The sequence below is a fragment of the Hyaena hyaena genome, unplaced genomic scaffold, assembly GCF_003009895.1.
Source record: "Hyaena hyaena isolate Hyena2069 unplaced genomic scaffold, ASM300989v1 scaffold_769, whole genome shotgun sequence".
In the NCBI taxonomy this organism is placed as follows: domain Eukaryota; kingdom Metazoa; phylum Chordata; class Mammalia; order Carnivora; family Hyaenidae; genus Hyaena; species Hyaena hyaena.
This window is the reverse complement of record NW_024081401.1, coordinates 509710-524894: the sequence shown is the minus strand read 5'-3', so window position 1 is coordinate 524894 and position 15185 is coordinate 509710. Positions and strand designations below refer to the sequence as shown.

General features: G+C 40.1%; 1 protein-coding gene across 1 annotated transcript in view; it reads right to left on the bottom strand.

Annotated features, from left to right (window-relative positions):
• Positions 1 to 15185, bottom strand: part of LOC120221275 (phospholipid-transporting ATPase FetA-like) — a 75781-nt gene that overhangs the window by 9244 nt on the left and 51352 nt on the right. The window contains exons 14-18 of the mRNA XM_039218563.1: positions 12085 to 12250; positions 9391 to 9579; positions 8572 to 8687; positions 4269 to 4433; positions 2553 to 2664 (exon numbers count right to left, since the gene is read on the bottom strand). Of these exons, the coding sequence (XP_039074494.1) occupies positions 2553 to 2664; positions 4269 to 4433; positions 8572 to 8687; positions 9391 to 9579; positions 12085 to 12250 (748 nt within the window). The remainder of the gene's footprint in view (positions 1 to 2552; positions 2665 to 4268; positions 4434 to 8571; positions 8688 to 9390; positions 9580 to 12084; positions 12251 to 15185) is intronic.

Here is a 15185-nt window from a genome sequence, read left to right as displayed (position 1 = left end):
CAAACATATGGTATTTGTCCTTCTCTGCCTGACTTATTTCGCTCAGCATAACACCCTCAAGGTCCATCCATGTTGCTACACATGGCCAGATTTCATTGTTTCTCATTGCCATGTAGTATTCCATGGTATAGATAAACCACATCTTCTTGATCCATTCATCTGTTGATGGACACTTAGGCTCTTTCCATGTTTTAGCTATTGACTGCTGCTATGAACATTGGGGTACATGTGCTCCTATGCCTCAGCATTTCTGTATCCCTCGGGTAAATTCCTAGCAGTGCTATTGCTGGGTCATAGGGGAGTTCTATTGTTAGTTTCCTGAGGAACCTCCACACTGTTTTCCAGAGGGGCTGCACCAGTTTGCATTCCCACCAACAGTGTAGGAGGGTGCCCGTTTCTCCACATCCTCGCCAGCATCTAGAGTTCTCTGATTTGCTCATTTTAGCCACTCTGACTGGCATGAGGTGGTATCTCAGTGTGGTGTTGATTTGTATTTCCCTGATGAGGAGGGATGCTGAGCATCGTTTCATGTGTCTGTTGGCCATCTGGATGTCCTCTTTGGAGAAGTGTCTGTTCATATCTTCTGCCCATTTCTTCACTGGGTTGTTTGTTTTTCGGGCGTGTAGTTTGGTGAGTTCCTTATAGATTCTGGATATTAACCCTTTATCTGATATGTCATTTGCAACTATCTTTTCCCATTCCGTTGGTTGCCTATTAGTTTTCTGCGTTGTTTCCTTGGCTGTGCAGAAGCTTTTAATCTTGATGAGGTCCCAATCATTTATTTTTGCTCTTGATTCCCTTGCTTTTGGGGATGTGTCAAGTAAGAAGTTGCTGCGGTGGAGGTCAAGGAGGTTGTTTCCTGCTTTCTCCTCTAGGGTGTTGATAGTGTCCTGTCTCACGTTCAGGTCCTTGATCCATTTTGAGTTTATTTTTGTGCATGGTGTGAGAAAATGATCTAGTTTCATTCTTCTGCATGTTGCTGTCCATTTCTCCCAACACCATCTGTTAAAAAGGCTGTCTTTTTTCCATGGGATATTCTTTCCTGCTTTGTCAAAGATCAGTTGGCTGTATACTTTTGGGTCCACTTCTGAGTTCTCAATTCTGTTCCATTGGTCTATGGGTCTGTTTTTGTGCCAATACCATACTGTCTTGAGGATGACAGCTTTGTAGTAGAGGCTGAAGTCTGGGATGGTGATACCTCCCGTTTTGGTTTTATTTTTCAGTATTACTTTGGCTATTTGGGGTCTTTTGTGGTTCCACACAAATTTTTGGATAGTTTGTTCTAGTTATGAGAAGTATGCTGGTGCAATTTTGATTGGAATTGCATTGAATGTGTAGAGTGCTTTAGGTAGTAATGACATCTTAACTATATTTATTCTTCCTATCCATAAGCATGGAATGTTTTTCCATTTCTTTGTGTCTTCTTCAATTTCCTTCATAAGTTTTCTACAGTTTTCATCATACAAATCTCTTGTATCCTTGGTTAGGTTTATTCCAAGGTATTTTATGTTTTTTTGTGCATCTTCCCTCCATTTCTTAAAACAATTCCAATCTGTATACACTTCTCCAAATAGTCAGGATGTATTTTTCTGTGCCTATGTTTATGCTAGATTTTATGGGGGACTGGGATGTTTTGGTTGTGGTGTTTTCTTTACATCAAGAAATCTGGAATTTGGAATAAATTCATACTAAGGAAAAAATTTCCAAAAATTAAATCCTGAACCCTGGCTGTAACTGGTATTAAAATTCAGAGGAGAGATTGCAATTGTTATAGAAACTTTCTTGGAAAAAGACTTTGAAGGATGAGGAAGACTTATTTAGGGGAGAAAAAAAACCATTTCAAATGGGAAAACGACTCAGGGGGTCTAGAATAGGAATTTGATTGTTTCGGACATGCTAAAGATGATGGTCACTTCTGGTTGTAGTATATGTAAGTAGCAAGAAATTATCCAGATCTTGAAGACCAGACAGTAGAATCTGACTTTACCATGAGGAGTTGCTAAAGGTATCTGATCAGAGGAATAACATATAAAAGTAGTATATTTTAGTGAGATTAAACTGATAGTATATAGGCTGTACTGAAATTAATAACAACAAGAGACAGATCAGTTGAGAAATTTTTGCAGAAGCACAGCCAACAGGCAACAAAGGCTGTATTAGGGTGGTGACACAGTCAAGGGGATCTTTAGAAGATACAGTGTGACATGGTAAGAGAATGAATCTTTGAGACAACAGAAAGGGTGCAGTCAAAGATAATTCCAAAGTTTTTAGCTTGTGAGTTCCTGGATGACAGGGATCATGTCTGATTGAATCATCTCTGTGTCCTCAATGCCTAATACAGCATCAGTCATAAAGTATACTCTTAGCAAACTGCGTGCAAGACTGGGAGTAAAGGTGTCCTTAAGGACTTGGCTTGGGTTATAAGTTTGTTGTTTTTTTTTTTTTTTTAAATCAAATAAATGGCTAAGACAAAAAGAAAACACAAAGTAATATGAATAAATGGCTAAGGTGGGTAAGGAAGAGGATTGGTCAGGTCAGGAACTCCCCTTTACCTTGCTTATCTCCAGTTAAGACCCACATTTTAATTTGGGCTTTGTTCAGGGTGGCGATTGTCTCAGGTACTCCATCCTGCAGCTTGTCTTCAATGGCTGTGGCCCCTAACAGCTTTGAACAGAGATAGCAGTGAGTGAGGAAAAGGGAGAGCATCACAACATTTAGGGCTACCCAACAACTCAACTGGCACCTTATCATCCTCTCATCAAGCTGTCTTTGTCCTGGCATGAGGATCCAGATGGTATAAAATTCAGCACACTCTACTTCTCAACAGATACATCTTTTCAACCACATAAATCAAATTTAGAAATAGAGTATTAGGGATTAAACAAGGAAAAGACTTGCCCAAGTCATACATGAAGCTGTATGCCACTTCTAAACCATCTGTTTCTCAATGCACTTTCCATTCTCTCTTGCTTCATAGCACACTTCCTGGCTTCCAGGGTTGATCACAGAGATGGGCACCAGGACTCAGTCTGAGGAATTGACAGACAGACAAACTACTGGCTGATTTCTGCTGACATTTGTAACCTTTGGGATCTGTTTTCTCATTTGATATCAGAAATTATCCTTTTATAGCAGACCCAACCTGTATCAGTCTGGTAAAAAACTCTGGGATCATCCTTAACTTCTCTTTCTTTCATATTCTATAATCTAATCTATTAGTAAATTCTGTTGGCTCTACCTTTCAAAATATGTACAAAATTTGTACAAAATTTGACCACTCCTCACCACTTCCACTACTTCTATTTGGTCTAAGTTATCATCTCTCACCTGTATTATTCCAACTACCTTCTATTGGTCTCCCTTGGTCTATGATTGATCTCCTACAGTATAATCTCAATACAGCAGTCAGAGTGATCATTTTAAAAGCTAACATATCACTTGTTTGGTTGAACTCTTCAATGGCTTTCTATATCTCATAAGTCCTTATATTGGTTTATGAGGGCAATCTACTACTTCGTGTCTCACATCCTTTTATTCTTTCCTCTCCACTTACACTGTACAGGCCAGACTAACTGCACTTTGCTGTTCAACTAACAAGTTAGGTCTGATCCTATTTCAGGGCTTTCACTCATGCCATTCCCTTTGTCTGGAAAGCTAATCCCCCAGATATCTGCTTGGCTTTCTACCTTCTTCACATTTCTTCTCAGACTAAGTGAAGACTAAACACCATATTTAAAATAGCAACTATGCCTTGTCCTCTCCAAAACATACATGTATTTGCTGATACTCCCTAGCTTCATTTTCTCCCACAGCACTTTCATTATCTGACATAGTATATATGTTACTTTTTTGTCTATTTTGTCTGCCAATACATTCTCAGGGCTTAAAACAATGCCTGGCACATAGGAGGCACTTAATAAATATGCTGAATGAAGACTGAATATTTTTGTCTTGATTATTCCATCAACTAGTTCTGGATTATCTAATTTGTGCATTATTCAGATCCTCATTTCTCCCAGATTACTTAGTTTCTGTGAGCAGCTTTGGGATTAAAATTTACATAAAATTTACAACTACCGTGTTCCCCCCATTATTTACAGGGGGAAAGATTTAGGACATCCTGAATCAGCTTGGATTCCAGTACCCCATATCCAGATAGAGCTCAAACCTACTGATTTGCTGGAAGCCACTCTCAGAGACCTTGGTCAGTCTGCTGACTGCCACTCCCAATTCTGCCCCCATTCTGTCCCTGGCTTCCTTACACCAACCATCAAATCTTTTTCCATCTCTTCATAGACATTTGACATTTTATCTTCCCGATTCTCCAAAGACAGGCAGGCTTCACTGTGCTTCTTGCTCCAGGCCTGAAAGAATGAGTTATCCAGTTCTCGATAGGCCACCATCAGGGTACGGAGGCCTTCAATGGCAAAATCCTGGAAGACATGTGTGTGCACTGAATAGGCCTGGACTGGGTTAGGGCTGAGTTTAGAGAATAGCAGACTAACCCCACTGTCCCATCTGCCTGCAAAATAGGATTTAATAGTTAGTACTATAGGGCTAGTACCTAGCCTAACCAGAAAACAACTGTTGAGCTTTCTCAGTTAAATGTCCTAAAGATGGGGCCGGCATAGCTGGGGGTAAAGTTTAAAAGTACTTCTGGGGCGCCTGGGTGGCTCAGTCAGTTAAGCGTCCGACTTTGGCTCAGGTCATGATCTCACAGTTCGTGGGTTCAAGCCCCATGTCGGGCTCTGTGCTGACAGCTAGCTCAGAGCCTGGAAGCTGCTTCTGATTCTGTGTCTCCCTCTCTCTCTGCCCCTCCCCTGCTCACGTTATCTCTCTCTCTCTTTCAGAAATAAATAAAAACATTAAAAAAAAAAAGTACTTCTGAAAGGGGGGCCTTGGTTTAGTTGGTTAAGTGTTTGACTTCTGCTCAGGTCATGATCTCATAGTTCATGACTTTGAGTCTGTGTTGGTCTCTGTGCTGACAGCTCAGAGTCTGGAGTCTGCTTCGGATTCTGTGTATGTCTCCCTCCCTTTGCCTCTCCCCTGCTCTCTATCTCTGTGTCTAAAAAAATAAATAAATATTTAAAAAAGGAGAAAAAAAAATAAAAAATAAATAAAAAATAAAAAAGAAGGAGAGAAAGTACTTCTGAAATATAGAAAGTTCTAGCTTTTACTTGCAGTTAGATAATTTGCTATGTGACCCTGGGATAAATTAAGCCTTCTAGATTTCTTTGTTGTAAAATTGGGATACTTATTCACTGCTTACCAAGAACATAATGATCTCTATAATATGAGAATGGAGTAATAAAGTAAAAACGAGTTGTTATAAAAAATAATCAAAGGAGTTACTATTTTCTACAAGCATATATTCATTTTATTTTCCTGCTTCCCTGCCTTCCTTCAAGTATGCAATAGGCACCCCAAAAGCACACACACTTGTATATTTGTCTACAGCTGACAGGCTCAGTTGATTAACCACAGCCAGCAGTGTCCTCATTGACCACTGATGAAATGCTCTCTGGGTGAGCTACCATCTTTTTGCTCTGTGGCTACTGATATATCCTAACTAACCATAGCTAACTATCTTGCAAAGTACAATCTTGGTCATAAAGAGAGCTGGGTGAGAGTGTGGGTAGTTTAGGGCAGAACTCATATGCAACTGAGGATGGGTTAGAAGCAGATTTTATGGGGATGCTTGGGTGGCTCAGTCAGTAGTTAAGCATCTGACTTTGGCTTAGGTCATGATCTCATGGTTTGTGAATTCCAGACCTGAATTGGGCTCTTCTTGGCTTTCAGCACAGAGCCTCCTTCAGAGCCTCTGTCTCCTTCCCTCTCTGCCCCTTCCTTGTTCACATGTATGCACACTCTCTCTCTCAAAAATAAACATTTTTAAAAAACCAGATTTTATGTACTGAGAATTGCACATGATTAACAATTCTACACGATTGCTGTTATAATGAGTTTCAAAATAATTCACTTTGATATTAAAGGAGCAAAGAGAAAAAGAATTTATCATCCTGATATTCTGCTCTTACTTCTGAATGTATAACATTAGCTGTCAGGTGAAATTAACATAAAACAGTATATGTATGTAATGCCATCTCTTAAATCTCTGTATTGTTAACGGATGAAGCTATAAAAAACAAGCCTGAGAGATTTGAGAGACTTTCTCAAGAAGGAAGAGACATGGAAGAAACTGATCTTGCATAGGATACTAAAGGAGGTCTTATTTGCTTACCAATACAGATGCTTGATCCATTCGACACTAATTTAGCAGGTTGTATTAAAATTATTTCTTACTTACCCCTTACTTGTGTTATTTTCTTTTCTATCATGGTGGGCAAACTAGGGCCCTGGGGCCAAATCCTGACTGCCTCTGGTTTTTGTATGACCTGTTTGTGGATTCCTGTCTTAGAGGGCTTAGAGCTGTGCTTTAGTAGGAGTAAGTTTTTGACTCTTGAGTCCTGAGTATAAGGTTCACTCTTACAAGTTTATCATCACTGGTTAATAGATTATACTGTAGTTATGCTCCACATGGGTGTCTGTTAAGGTTGTACCAGGAGGCAGGTCAAAAGATCTGAAACAATTTTATGATCACCTTGGGAGCCGGACTGTGGAAATGCTGAGAAGATACTCTAACTCATGTGTTGTGGAAGGTTAAACGTTAAATTTTTCAGACTGGCCCATTTGTGAATGTGTACTGTGGCCCCTGGGACACAGTATAGGACATAAGAGCTGTCATGTGTGAGAGACTTCATAGACTGTTTAAAACTTGAAATATAATTTATATATCATAAAATTCACCCATTTAAAGTATATAATTCAGTGGTTAAGTAATTATATTCATAAATGTGTACAACCATTACTACTATCTAGTAAGTTTTCATTACTCCCAAAGGAAACCCTGTACCCATTAGCAGTCATTCCCATTCTCTTTTCCCCTGGCCCTTGGAACCACTAGTCTACATGCTTCTATAGATTTGCCTATCCTGGACATCTCATATAAATGAAATTATACAATATGGAGCCTTTTATGACTTTGTGACTGGCTTCTTTCACCTAATATAATGTTTTCAAGATTCATCTGCATATATCAATATGTCATTCTTTTTTATAAATGAATAATATTTGTTGTTTTGATACACCACATTTTATTTAGCCATACATCCATGCCATCCATGATGGACAGCTGGGTTGTTTCTACTTTTTTCTATTATAGATAATGCTGCTATAAACATTTGTGCACAAGCTTTTGTGTGGATGTATATTTTCATTTCTCTTGGGAATAAATCTAGGAGTGGAATTGCTGGGTGATATGATAACTCTGTAATTAACTTTTTCTTTTTTCTTTTTTTAATGTTTATTTATTTTTGAGAGAGAGCCAGAGTATGAGTAGGGGAGGGGCAGAGAGAGAGACACACACACACAGAATCTCAAGCAGGTTCCAGGCTCTGAGCTGTCAGTGCAGAGCCTGACGCTGGGCTCAAACCCACGAACCATGAGATGATGAGCTGAGCTGAGGTCGGACACTTAACCAACTGAGCCACCCGGGTACCTCTATGCTTAAACTTTTTCAACAACAGCCAGACTGTTTTCTAAAATGGCTGCATCATTTTACATTCTCACCAGCAATGTATGAAGGTTATAATTTCTCTATATCTTTGCCAATACTTTCTATTATCTGATCATCTAGCTATTCTAGTGATGTGAAGTAGAATCTTGAGGTTTTGATTTGCATTGCCCTAAAGGCTTTCATGTGCTTTACTGACTGTTCTCGGACTTCTGATTATATGTTAATGTAAGGTCAAGCCAAAATGGCTTAATAAAATAGCATTTTCCCCAATCTATTTTTGCTTTAAAATATATATTTTTTTCTCATCTCTCATTCTCCCATCCCATTCCCTGTCCAATTCCCCCAACCCTTTATATATCTGGGTTTTTGAGTAGAAATTCTGGAGAGTATAGATCTGGGTTTTTTTTCTCAGTGCCAGAAGGCTGGAGCCACTCACTTTCTCTTTAAGATACACTTCAAATCCTAGAGGGTGGAAGTGGGGTGGGGTAGGTAGGTAGTATTCTTGGGGATTCTAATCCTGTGATAACAGAGGACAGTAACAAACAACAGTCCCCTAAACAGCCCAGGCCTGGTGCTTTCTACTCCATACCTTCAAAGCTGTGTGTTTTCATCATGATTGGTGAGGCTGGGCCTCCCGTATCAGTAGGCCCTATTTTGAAGCAAATTCTAGCTCTGACCATGGGACCTCCTGAACCAGGAATCACAGAGAGAACCATTTTGATTGTGGAAAGTGCTCCCACAGACATAATTCTCATCATGCCCAATCATGCCCCTGGGATCCTTTGCTATCCAACTTCTTGACACAGAAGTTGGCAATGTAGTCCATAGGAATACCACAGAATGAAGCAGTTTTTACTCTTCCATCAATTCAAGAGACACAGATACTAAGATATACCCATTAAGAAACACATGGACACAAGGACATATAATGTGGACACATATCCATATACAAAGAACCACCCACAGTTTCCCTCCCCTGCAACCTAAACACTCACATCTAAATGATCCATGGTCACATCTCTGAGGGATATACAGGATGGATGGAGCAGCTGACAGAGGTTGGTGTCTGCACCCTTGCAAAATAACATTACTTGATTTTCAGGTGTCCTCACTAAGGATAAATAAATTAAGAAGAGTTAACCACACAGGACCATCGTTACAAGAACTTGTCTGGGCCACTGAGGGATGGCATGGTGGTGTTTCCATAACATTTATTTCTGATCCTTTTGGAGGCTAAGCACTCAGTGAGCAGTCACAGAGGATAAAAGATGTAGTAAGGGCAGGAGGAGACCTTATGGAACCAGTTCTTCCATGGGTTCCTGTGTTCCATGGGTTCTTGTGGAAGACCCTGATGCAGAATCGCATTTAGCTTCTCAAGTCCAAGTTCTAGACCAAGGCCCATACCCAGTAAGCACCAAGAATGAAGAATGACCTTCTTCCTCTTCAGTCTGAGGTCAAAACTAATTGAGAGTAAGACAGTATGTATTTCCCTTATATTGTCTGCCCCCATTTCTTATTCCAAGTTCAGGCTTTATGGATTTAGTCTCTGTTTTTTATCTTGGCTTTGAGGGTTCAGACAAGCCACTATCCAGGAACACTAAAGAAGTATATGGTAGCAAGCCCTCAAAGAGAAATTATTTGGGTATATGAGAGAGAAAGTAGGAATGGCTATGTGTTTGTATTCGAAGCACAATACCTTTGAGAAAGCATATGAGTAGGAGAAAACAGCCATGTGTATATAAAAGAGAAAGTCAATGTGTGAATGTGTATGAAAGACAAATAAGGGGAGAGGACTGATTAGGAGGGGCACCTACCAATAACAGACATCCTCTTGCGCACATTGCTGAAGTCCAAAATAGCCAGCAGTTGGTAGACTTTGGTCTCACCCATTTCAACTACTGTAATTGTCTCAGATGTGCGGTAACGGAACACAAAACCAAAGTTCCTGGCAGCAGTGACAAGAGCACCTTCATCTGGGGACTGAGCCTGGTACACCAGGTTACCTGGCAGGAGACAAGGGGGCAACCAGAGCCCACAGAGATGTGCAAGTGAAATCAACCCAGAAGTGACACCAAGGAGCTTAAGTAAAGATGGAGCCCATAAGAAGACATCTTTCTCCAAACTCCCTCACAAGTTTGGCCCTAAAAGGCCAGGTTACATAGAACAGTTTTTTTTTTCCTTTCCAGTATTTTCAACTTATTTCACACACCTGAGATGGTATTATGGAGGTACATGGTATATGCAATATACACAAATGGACAAAACAGTTACTCTCTGATTTTGGTGGGTAAAGATGGGTCAGGAGCTTGTTAAAATGCAGGTTCCTGGGTCCTACTCAAACTTACTGAATCCAGAATCACAAAATCTGGGAGGACCCAAGAAATTGAATTTTTAACAAATCTCCTGGGTGAGTTTCATGGGAGTGGTCCTGCATAAACTACTTCTAAATAAGACTGGCTACATTTTGATGAACACTCCTATAAGACAGGATAATAAGGATAGGATATATAGCATAAGATAATATGGTTGATGATAATAAGACTGATGATTTTATAAACAATTAAAAAACATAAATGAGTATTGTCACTTTTGAAACTCTCACTCTGGGAAGGTAAATGACTTACTCTGGTGAATTAGTCTCTCAATTTTTTATCACTCAAGACATTTCTGTCTTTAATTTTTTTTTACAGTAAAATAAATGTATTCTTTACCATTTTGTCATTATAAGGTAATTTTAACTTATAGTTTCAGTGTCCATAGTTGAAAAAATACTTTGCTAAATTTTAAAGAAACGCTTCAGAAAATTAACAACAAAAACCCTTTCAATCTTCAGTTGTGACATGTGTTATTTTTTTCTCATCACAAACTACTGAATTCTAACAACTGATTCAAATTATTTTGGTCACAAAAAGAACTGAATGAAAAACTGCACTTATTAATACAAACACTTTAGCATTGAAAAATGTATAACTCTTCTTTTAAAATATCACTACAACCTGAGGTATAGTTTGGATTATTTCTCTTCTGAAGGTCAATTTGATTTTTTATTTTAAATGTTTATTTACTTTGAGAGAGACTGTGTAGGGGAGGGGCAGAGAGAGGGAGACAGAATCCCAACCAGGCTCCACACTGTCAGCACTGGAGCCCACTGTGGGGCTTGAACTCATGAACTGTGAGCTTATAACCTTAGCTGAAATCAAGAGCTGGAAGCTTAATTGACTGAGTCACCCAGGCACCCCAGGCAATCTGATTCTTCAAAACAGTTATGCATCATCAGAGTCTTATACTTGTGGTAAGTCACATGGGACATATAATTTTAGGTCAGACATAAGATGTATCTAGGAGACAGTAAGACTATTTTCTTGTTTTGTTTCTTACTTTGTCACTTAAGGTAATACAAAATGACAAGTCCAAATATGCTTCAAATAATAACAACTTGTTAGAATGTCAGGTCCGGAGATACCTGTGGTGTGGTAGGATCTCAATGGGCCAGGAGACGTGAGATTTGGTTTCTTATCTTTGCCCTTCTTAACAATAGGATTTTAGGCAAGTCATTTAATCTCTTTCGGCTTCAGTTTCCCTCTATAGAACTGGAGTCATTTTTCTCATTCTGCTTACTTAAGAGGGCTGTTGTGAAGATTGTGGGAGATAATATAATTTAAGCAATTTGTAAAACTATAAAGTGATATACAAATATAAGATGTTACTGGGGTGCCTGGGTGGCTCAGTCAGTTGAGCATCTGACTTTGGCTCACATCATGATCTCACAGCTCGTGGGTTCAGGCCCTGCATCAGGCTCTGTGCTGATGGTTCAGAGCCTGGAGCCTGCTTCAGATTCTGTGCTTCCCTCTCTCTCTCTCTGTCCCTCCCCCATTCACACTCTGTCTCTCTCAAAATAAATAAACATTAAAAATATTCAAATATAAGATGTTACTAGGGGTATTAAATTAAAGGTACATTGACTTTAATGATATGATTTATTTGGTTGCCAAAAGTCTTGTTTCTTACCAAAAAAGGTCTTAATTTTTAATCAGTGATTTCTCATTCATTGTAAAAGAGGTTTGAGTAAATTCATGGATGTCATAGTCATATTTGATTGCTAAAGAAACCAGGTTATGTGGGGATACCTTGAAATTATGAAGCAACAAGAGGGCAACTCAACTCCTCCTTCAGGAAGTCTTGTCAGAGATAATGGGGCTGATCTTGGGGACAATTCAGATAGATTCTGTGACAGAACATCACTGAATTTCAAGATTGGAAGCTCCCTAGATAACATCATTTGACAATGACTGAATCTTCTTTGAGACTAAGACGTTGTCTTTTACTTGAATATCTCCAGTGATAAGAAGCTCACTACTTGTCTATCTATCCCTTTGCTGGACAATGCCCCCTATTAGGAAGTTCTTAGATTAAGCCATTATAAATTTTATATCAAACCAAACCCACCTGTAGCCATCCTAGGTTCTATGACATATTCTCAGTCCATGAGGCCTCAGGCCCCTCCTCACCTTCCACTTTCTCTTCTGACATCACGGTATGACATAATGCGAGTGAGAGAAAAAACAAGTGCACCCAACGATCTCCCTTTTTCACTGCTTCCACCAAAGTCTTGTCATAAAATGAAAACTTAGGATCAGCCAGTTTGTTGTAGGAGAAGTCGACCTTTTCTGTTTCCTGGAACATATAAGCCAGAACAAACTTCTCAGCAGCAGCCTGACATTTTACAGAAGATCTATTTGGGGAAAGCTTCTGGAATGTGATGAGTACTCTTAGGAGGATGGTAAGAGAAAAGCAAGATAAATGGAGGAGACTCTGTGCTGGTTTCAAAGGCCTTTGTAGCTCTTGTCATTCACTTGGACCAGGAAAGATATATCCCACAGGAGACAAGCTGAGCACTGCCTGGCAGGCCTTTCTTGACCCCCTTTCTTCCCTAGCTACCCTAAATAATCAATGGCCATCTTCAGGCTCTACTCTTCTTCTTATACTTTTTTATTTAAACTTTTAATGTTTATTTCTTTTTGAGAGACAGAGAGAGGCTGGGGAGGAGCAGAGTGAGGGAGACAGAGGATCTGAAGCAGGCTCTGCATTGATAGCAGAGAGCCTGATGTGGGGCTTGAATCCACAAACTGGGAGATCATGACCTGAGGGGAAGTCGGGCGCTTAACTGACTGAGCCACCCAGGCAACCCACTTCTTCTTTTTAATGTTCATTTATTTTTGTGAGTGAGTGAGTGATAGATATAAATATATTATATATTTTGTGTGTGTGTGTGAGAGAGAGCGAGAGAGAGAGAAAGTGCGTGTGCACAGGGGACGGGCAGAGAGAGTGGAGACAGAGGAGCCAAAGTGGGCTCCATGCTGATAGCAGAGAGCTTCTAAGTTCCAAATCCATGATAGTCAAACCTGAGAATATGAGGAAGGTAACTGCTCCATATTAATAAATGGTATCTGGAAAAAGCTTTGTCTCTGGCTGTCCTCTGTCTGATTTTGGGGCTTAGGAAGGGAACTGAGTCCTAAGTAAGTACAGTGATTATCACTGTGTTGCACTATTTCTATTTAACTCTACAGAGGGCTAGAGATGAATACTGTAGGATAGAGGCAAGGGTATATTACAAGGAAGCTTCAGTACATACTGTTTATCGCAAACTTAATTTTGAGCCATTTTACTTGATCTGTCAGCATACCTGGTTACTTCCTGCTTCTGACCTTCGTGGTCATTGCCCTTACCTCAATCTTTGGACCTAATATTCATTAACATTTTCCTGACTCCTTTAGATATTGACTCTCAGTCTCCATTTTGGCTAGGCTTTTGGTGGCCACCTTGGGAAAACATTTTTTTCTGATTTGATTTGGCCCTGAGACTCTTTTATCACATCCTGGAATGTGATGTTAGTAACAACTTCTCCAATCCATACAGGATTCTCAAGGATGCTTTTCCAGTTCTTTGTAGTTGTGGTGCTATCTGTGCTGGGCCCTAATATGTCAAACACAGGCACAACTGTCCTGGTTAGTGCTATGTCAGGGAAAGCAAGGTTTTAGTGAGCTATATTGGCTCTTTCTTATAGCCCCTCTAGAAGGAGTTTTGTTACAGTGGTATGGAAGTATGGTCAGGTCCAGAGCAAAGCCCCAAACCTGGCCAACCACAGAATTGTGAGCTCTGGGAAGTCTGCGGTTTCAGTTATTTAAGATAATTCTCCATATAGCATCTCCTGAGGCTTTTCTAGAACTGGGCTCTTTCACTGGCATATTCTTTGAACTGGAAGCTGGTGAGTGATGAGAAAAGATGGAGAGGTAGCCATGAGGTAGACCTGCGCTGCCATCTTATATGCAATAGGGAGTCATAGCAATTTTCTGCTCAAAGTGACATAATTAGGGATGCCTGGGTGGCTCAGATGGTTAAGTGTCTGACTTCAGCTCAGGTCACGATCTTGCAGGTTGTGAGTTTGGGCCTCACGTCAGGCTTTGTGCTAACATCTCAGAGCCTGTGGCTGCTTTGGATTCTGTGTCTCCTTCTCTCTCTACCCCTCCCCACCGCTCGCACTCTCTCTCCCTCTAAAATAAACAAACATTAAAAAAAAAGGGAAAGTAACATAATTAGATTTGTGTCAGAGAAAGTCCTCACATGGTAGCAGCATGGAGGATATACTGGAACTAGCAAGATGAGAAGCAGGGAGACCAGTCAGGAGACCATTCAGTAATTCACAAGAGAAATTATATAGTAACAATAAATATTGTTAATAAATAAGGGGGATGGTTTGAAAATATAGGGAGCTAGAATTATACAACATAATATGAGGGGTTACAGAGGGAAAGAGTTAAGAACAATTTTATATTTCCCCTGGATAGCTGATAAAACTATTCATTGAGATAGGATAACTGTCAGGAGGTTTTGATGGACTGAATTGGAGATACTTGAAGGACTAACAGGTAGTAATGAAAGCAGGCATATATAGCTTTGAAGCTTAGGTAATAGATTTGAGATAGTTTCTGGGGCGCCTGGGTGGCTCAGTCGGTTGAGCGTCCGACTTCGGCTCAGGTCATGATCTCACAGTTTGTGGGTTCGAGCCCCGCATCGGGCTCTGTGCTGACAGCTAGCTCAGAGCCTGGAGCCTGTTTCAGATTCTGTGTCTCCCTCTCTCTCTGACCCTCCCGTTTATGCTGCCTCTCTCTCTCTCAGAAATAAATAAAAAAATAAATTAAAAATGAGGATAATTTAAAAAAAAAAAAGATTTGAGATAGTTTATAATCTCCTCTCCCAGAGAAGTAATGTTTGAGAACACTGCATCTGGCTGGGTACAGCAGTGAGGCAGGGCTGGCTTGGAGCTGCAGTAGAGCATGATCTGAGAGTTGGCATTCATGGATAATTCTGAAATTGAAAGCCAAACAACCAGTTAAAAAAGGTTGAAAGGCAAATCCATGTACCAGACAAAAGGTGGGAGAGGAAGTAGATTCAGAATGGAGAGGTGAGTGAAAGTGGATTCAGTGGAGGGTAGAGGTGGCAACTGAAGAAACCCCTTCAGATGTTGTGACATAGCTGTGATAGTTTTTATAAAATATCTTTAGCCTTGGCCATGGGTGGGAGGGAGCTACCAAAGGATTCCTTTTATAGA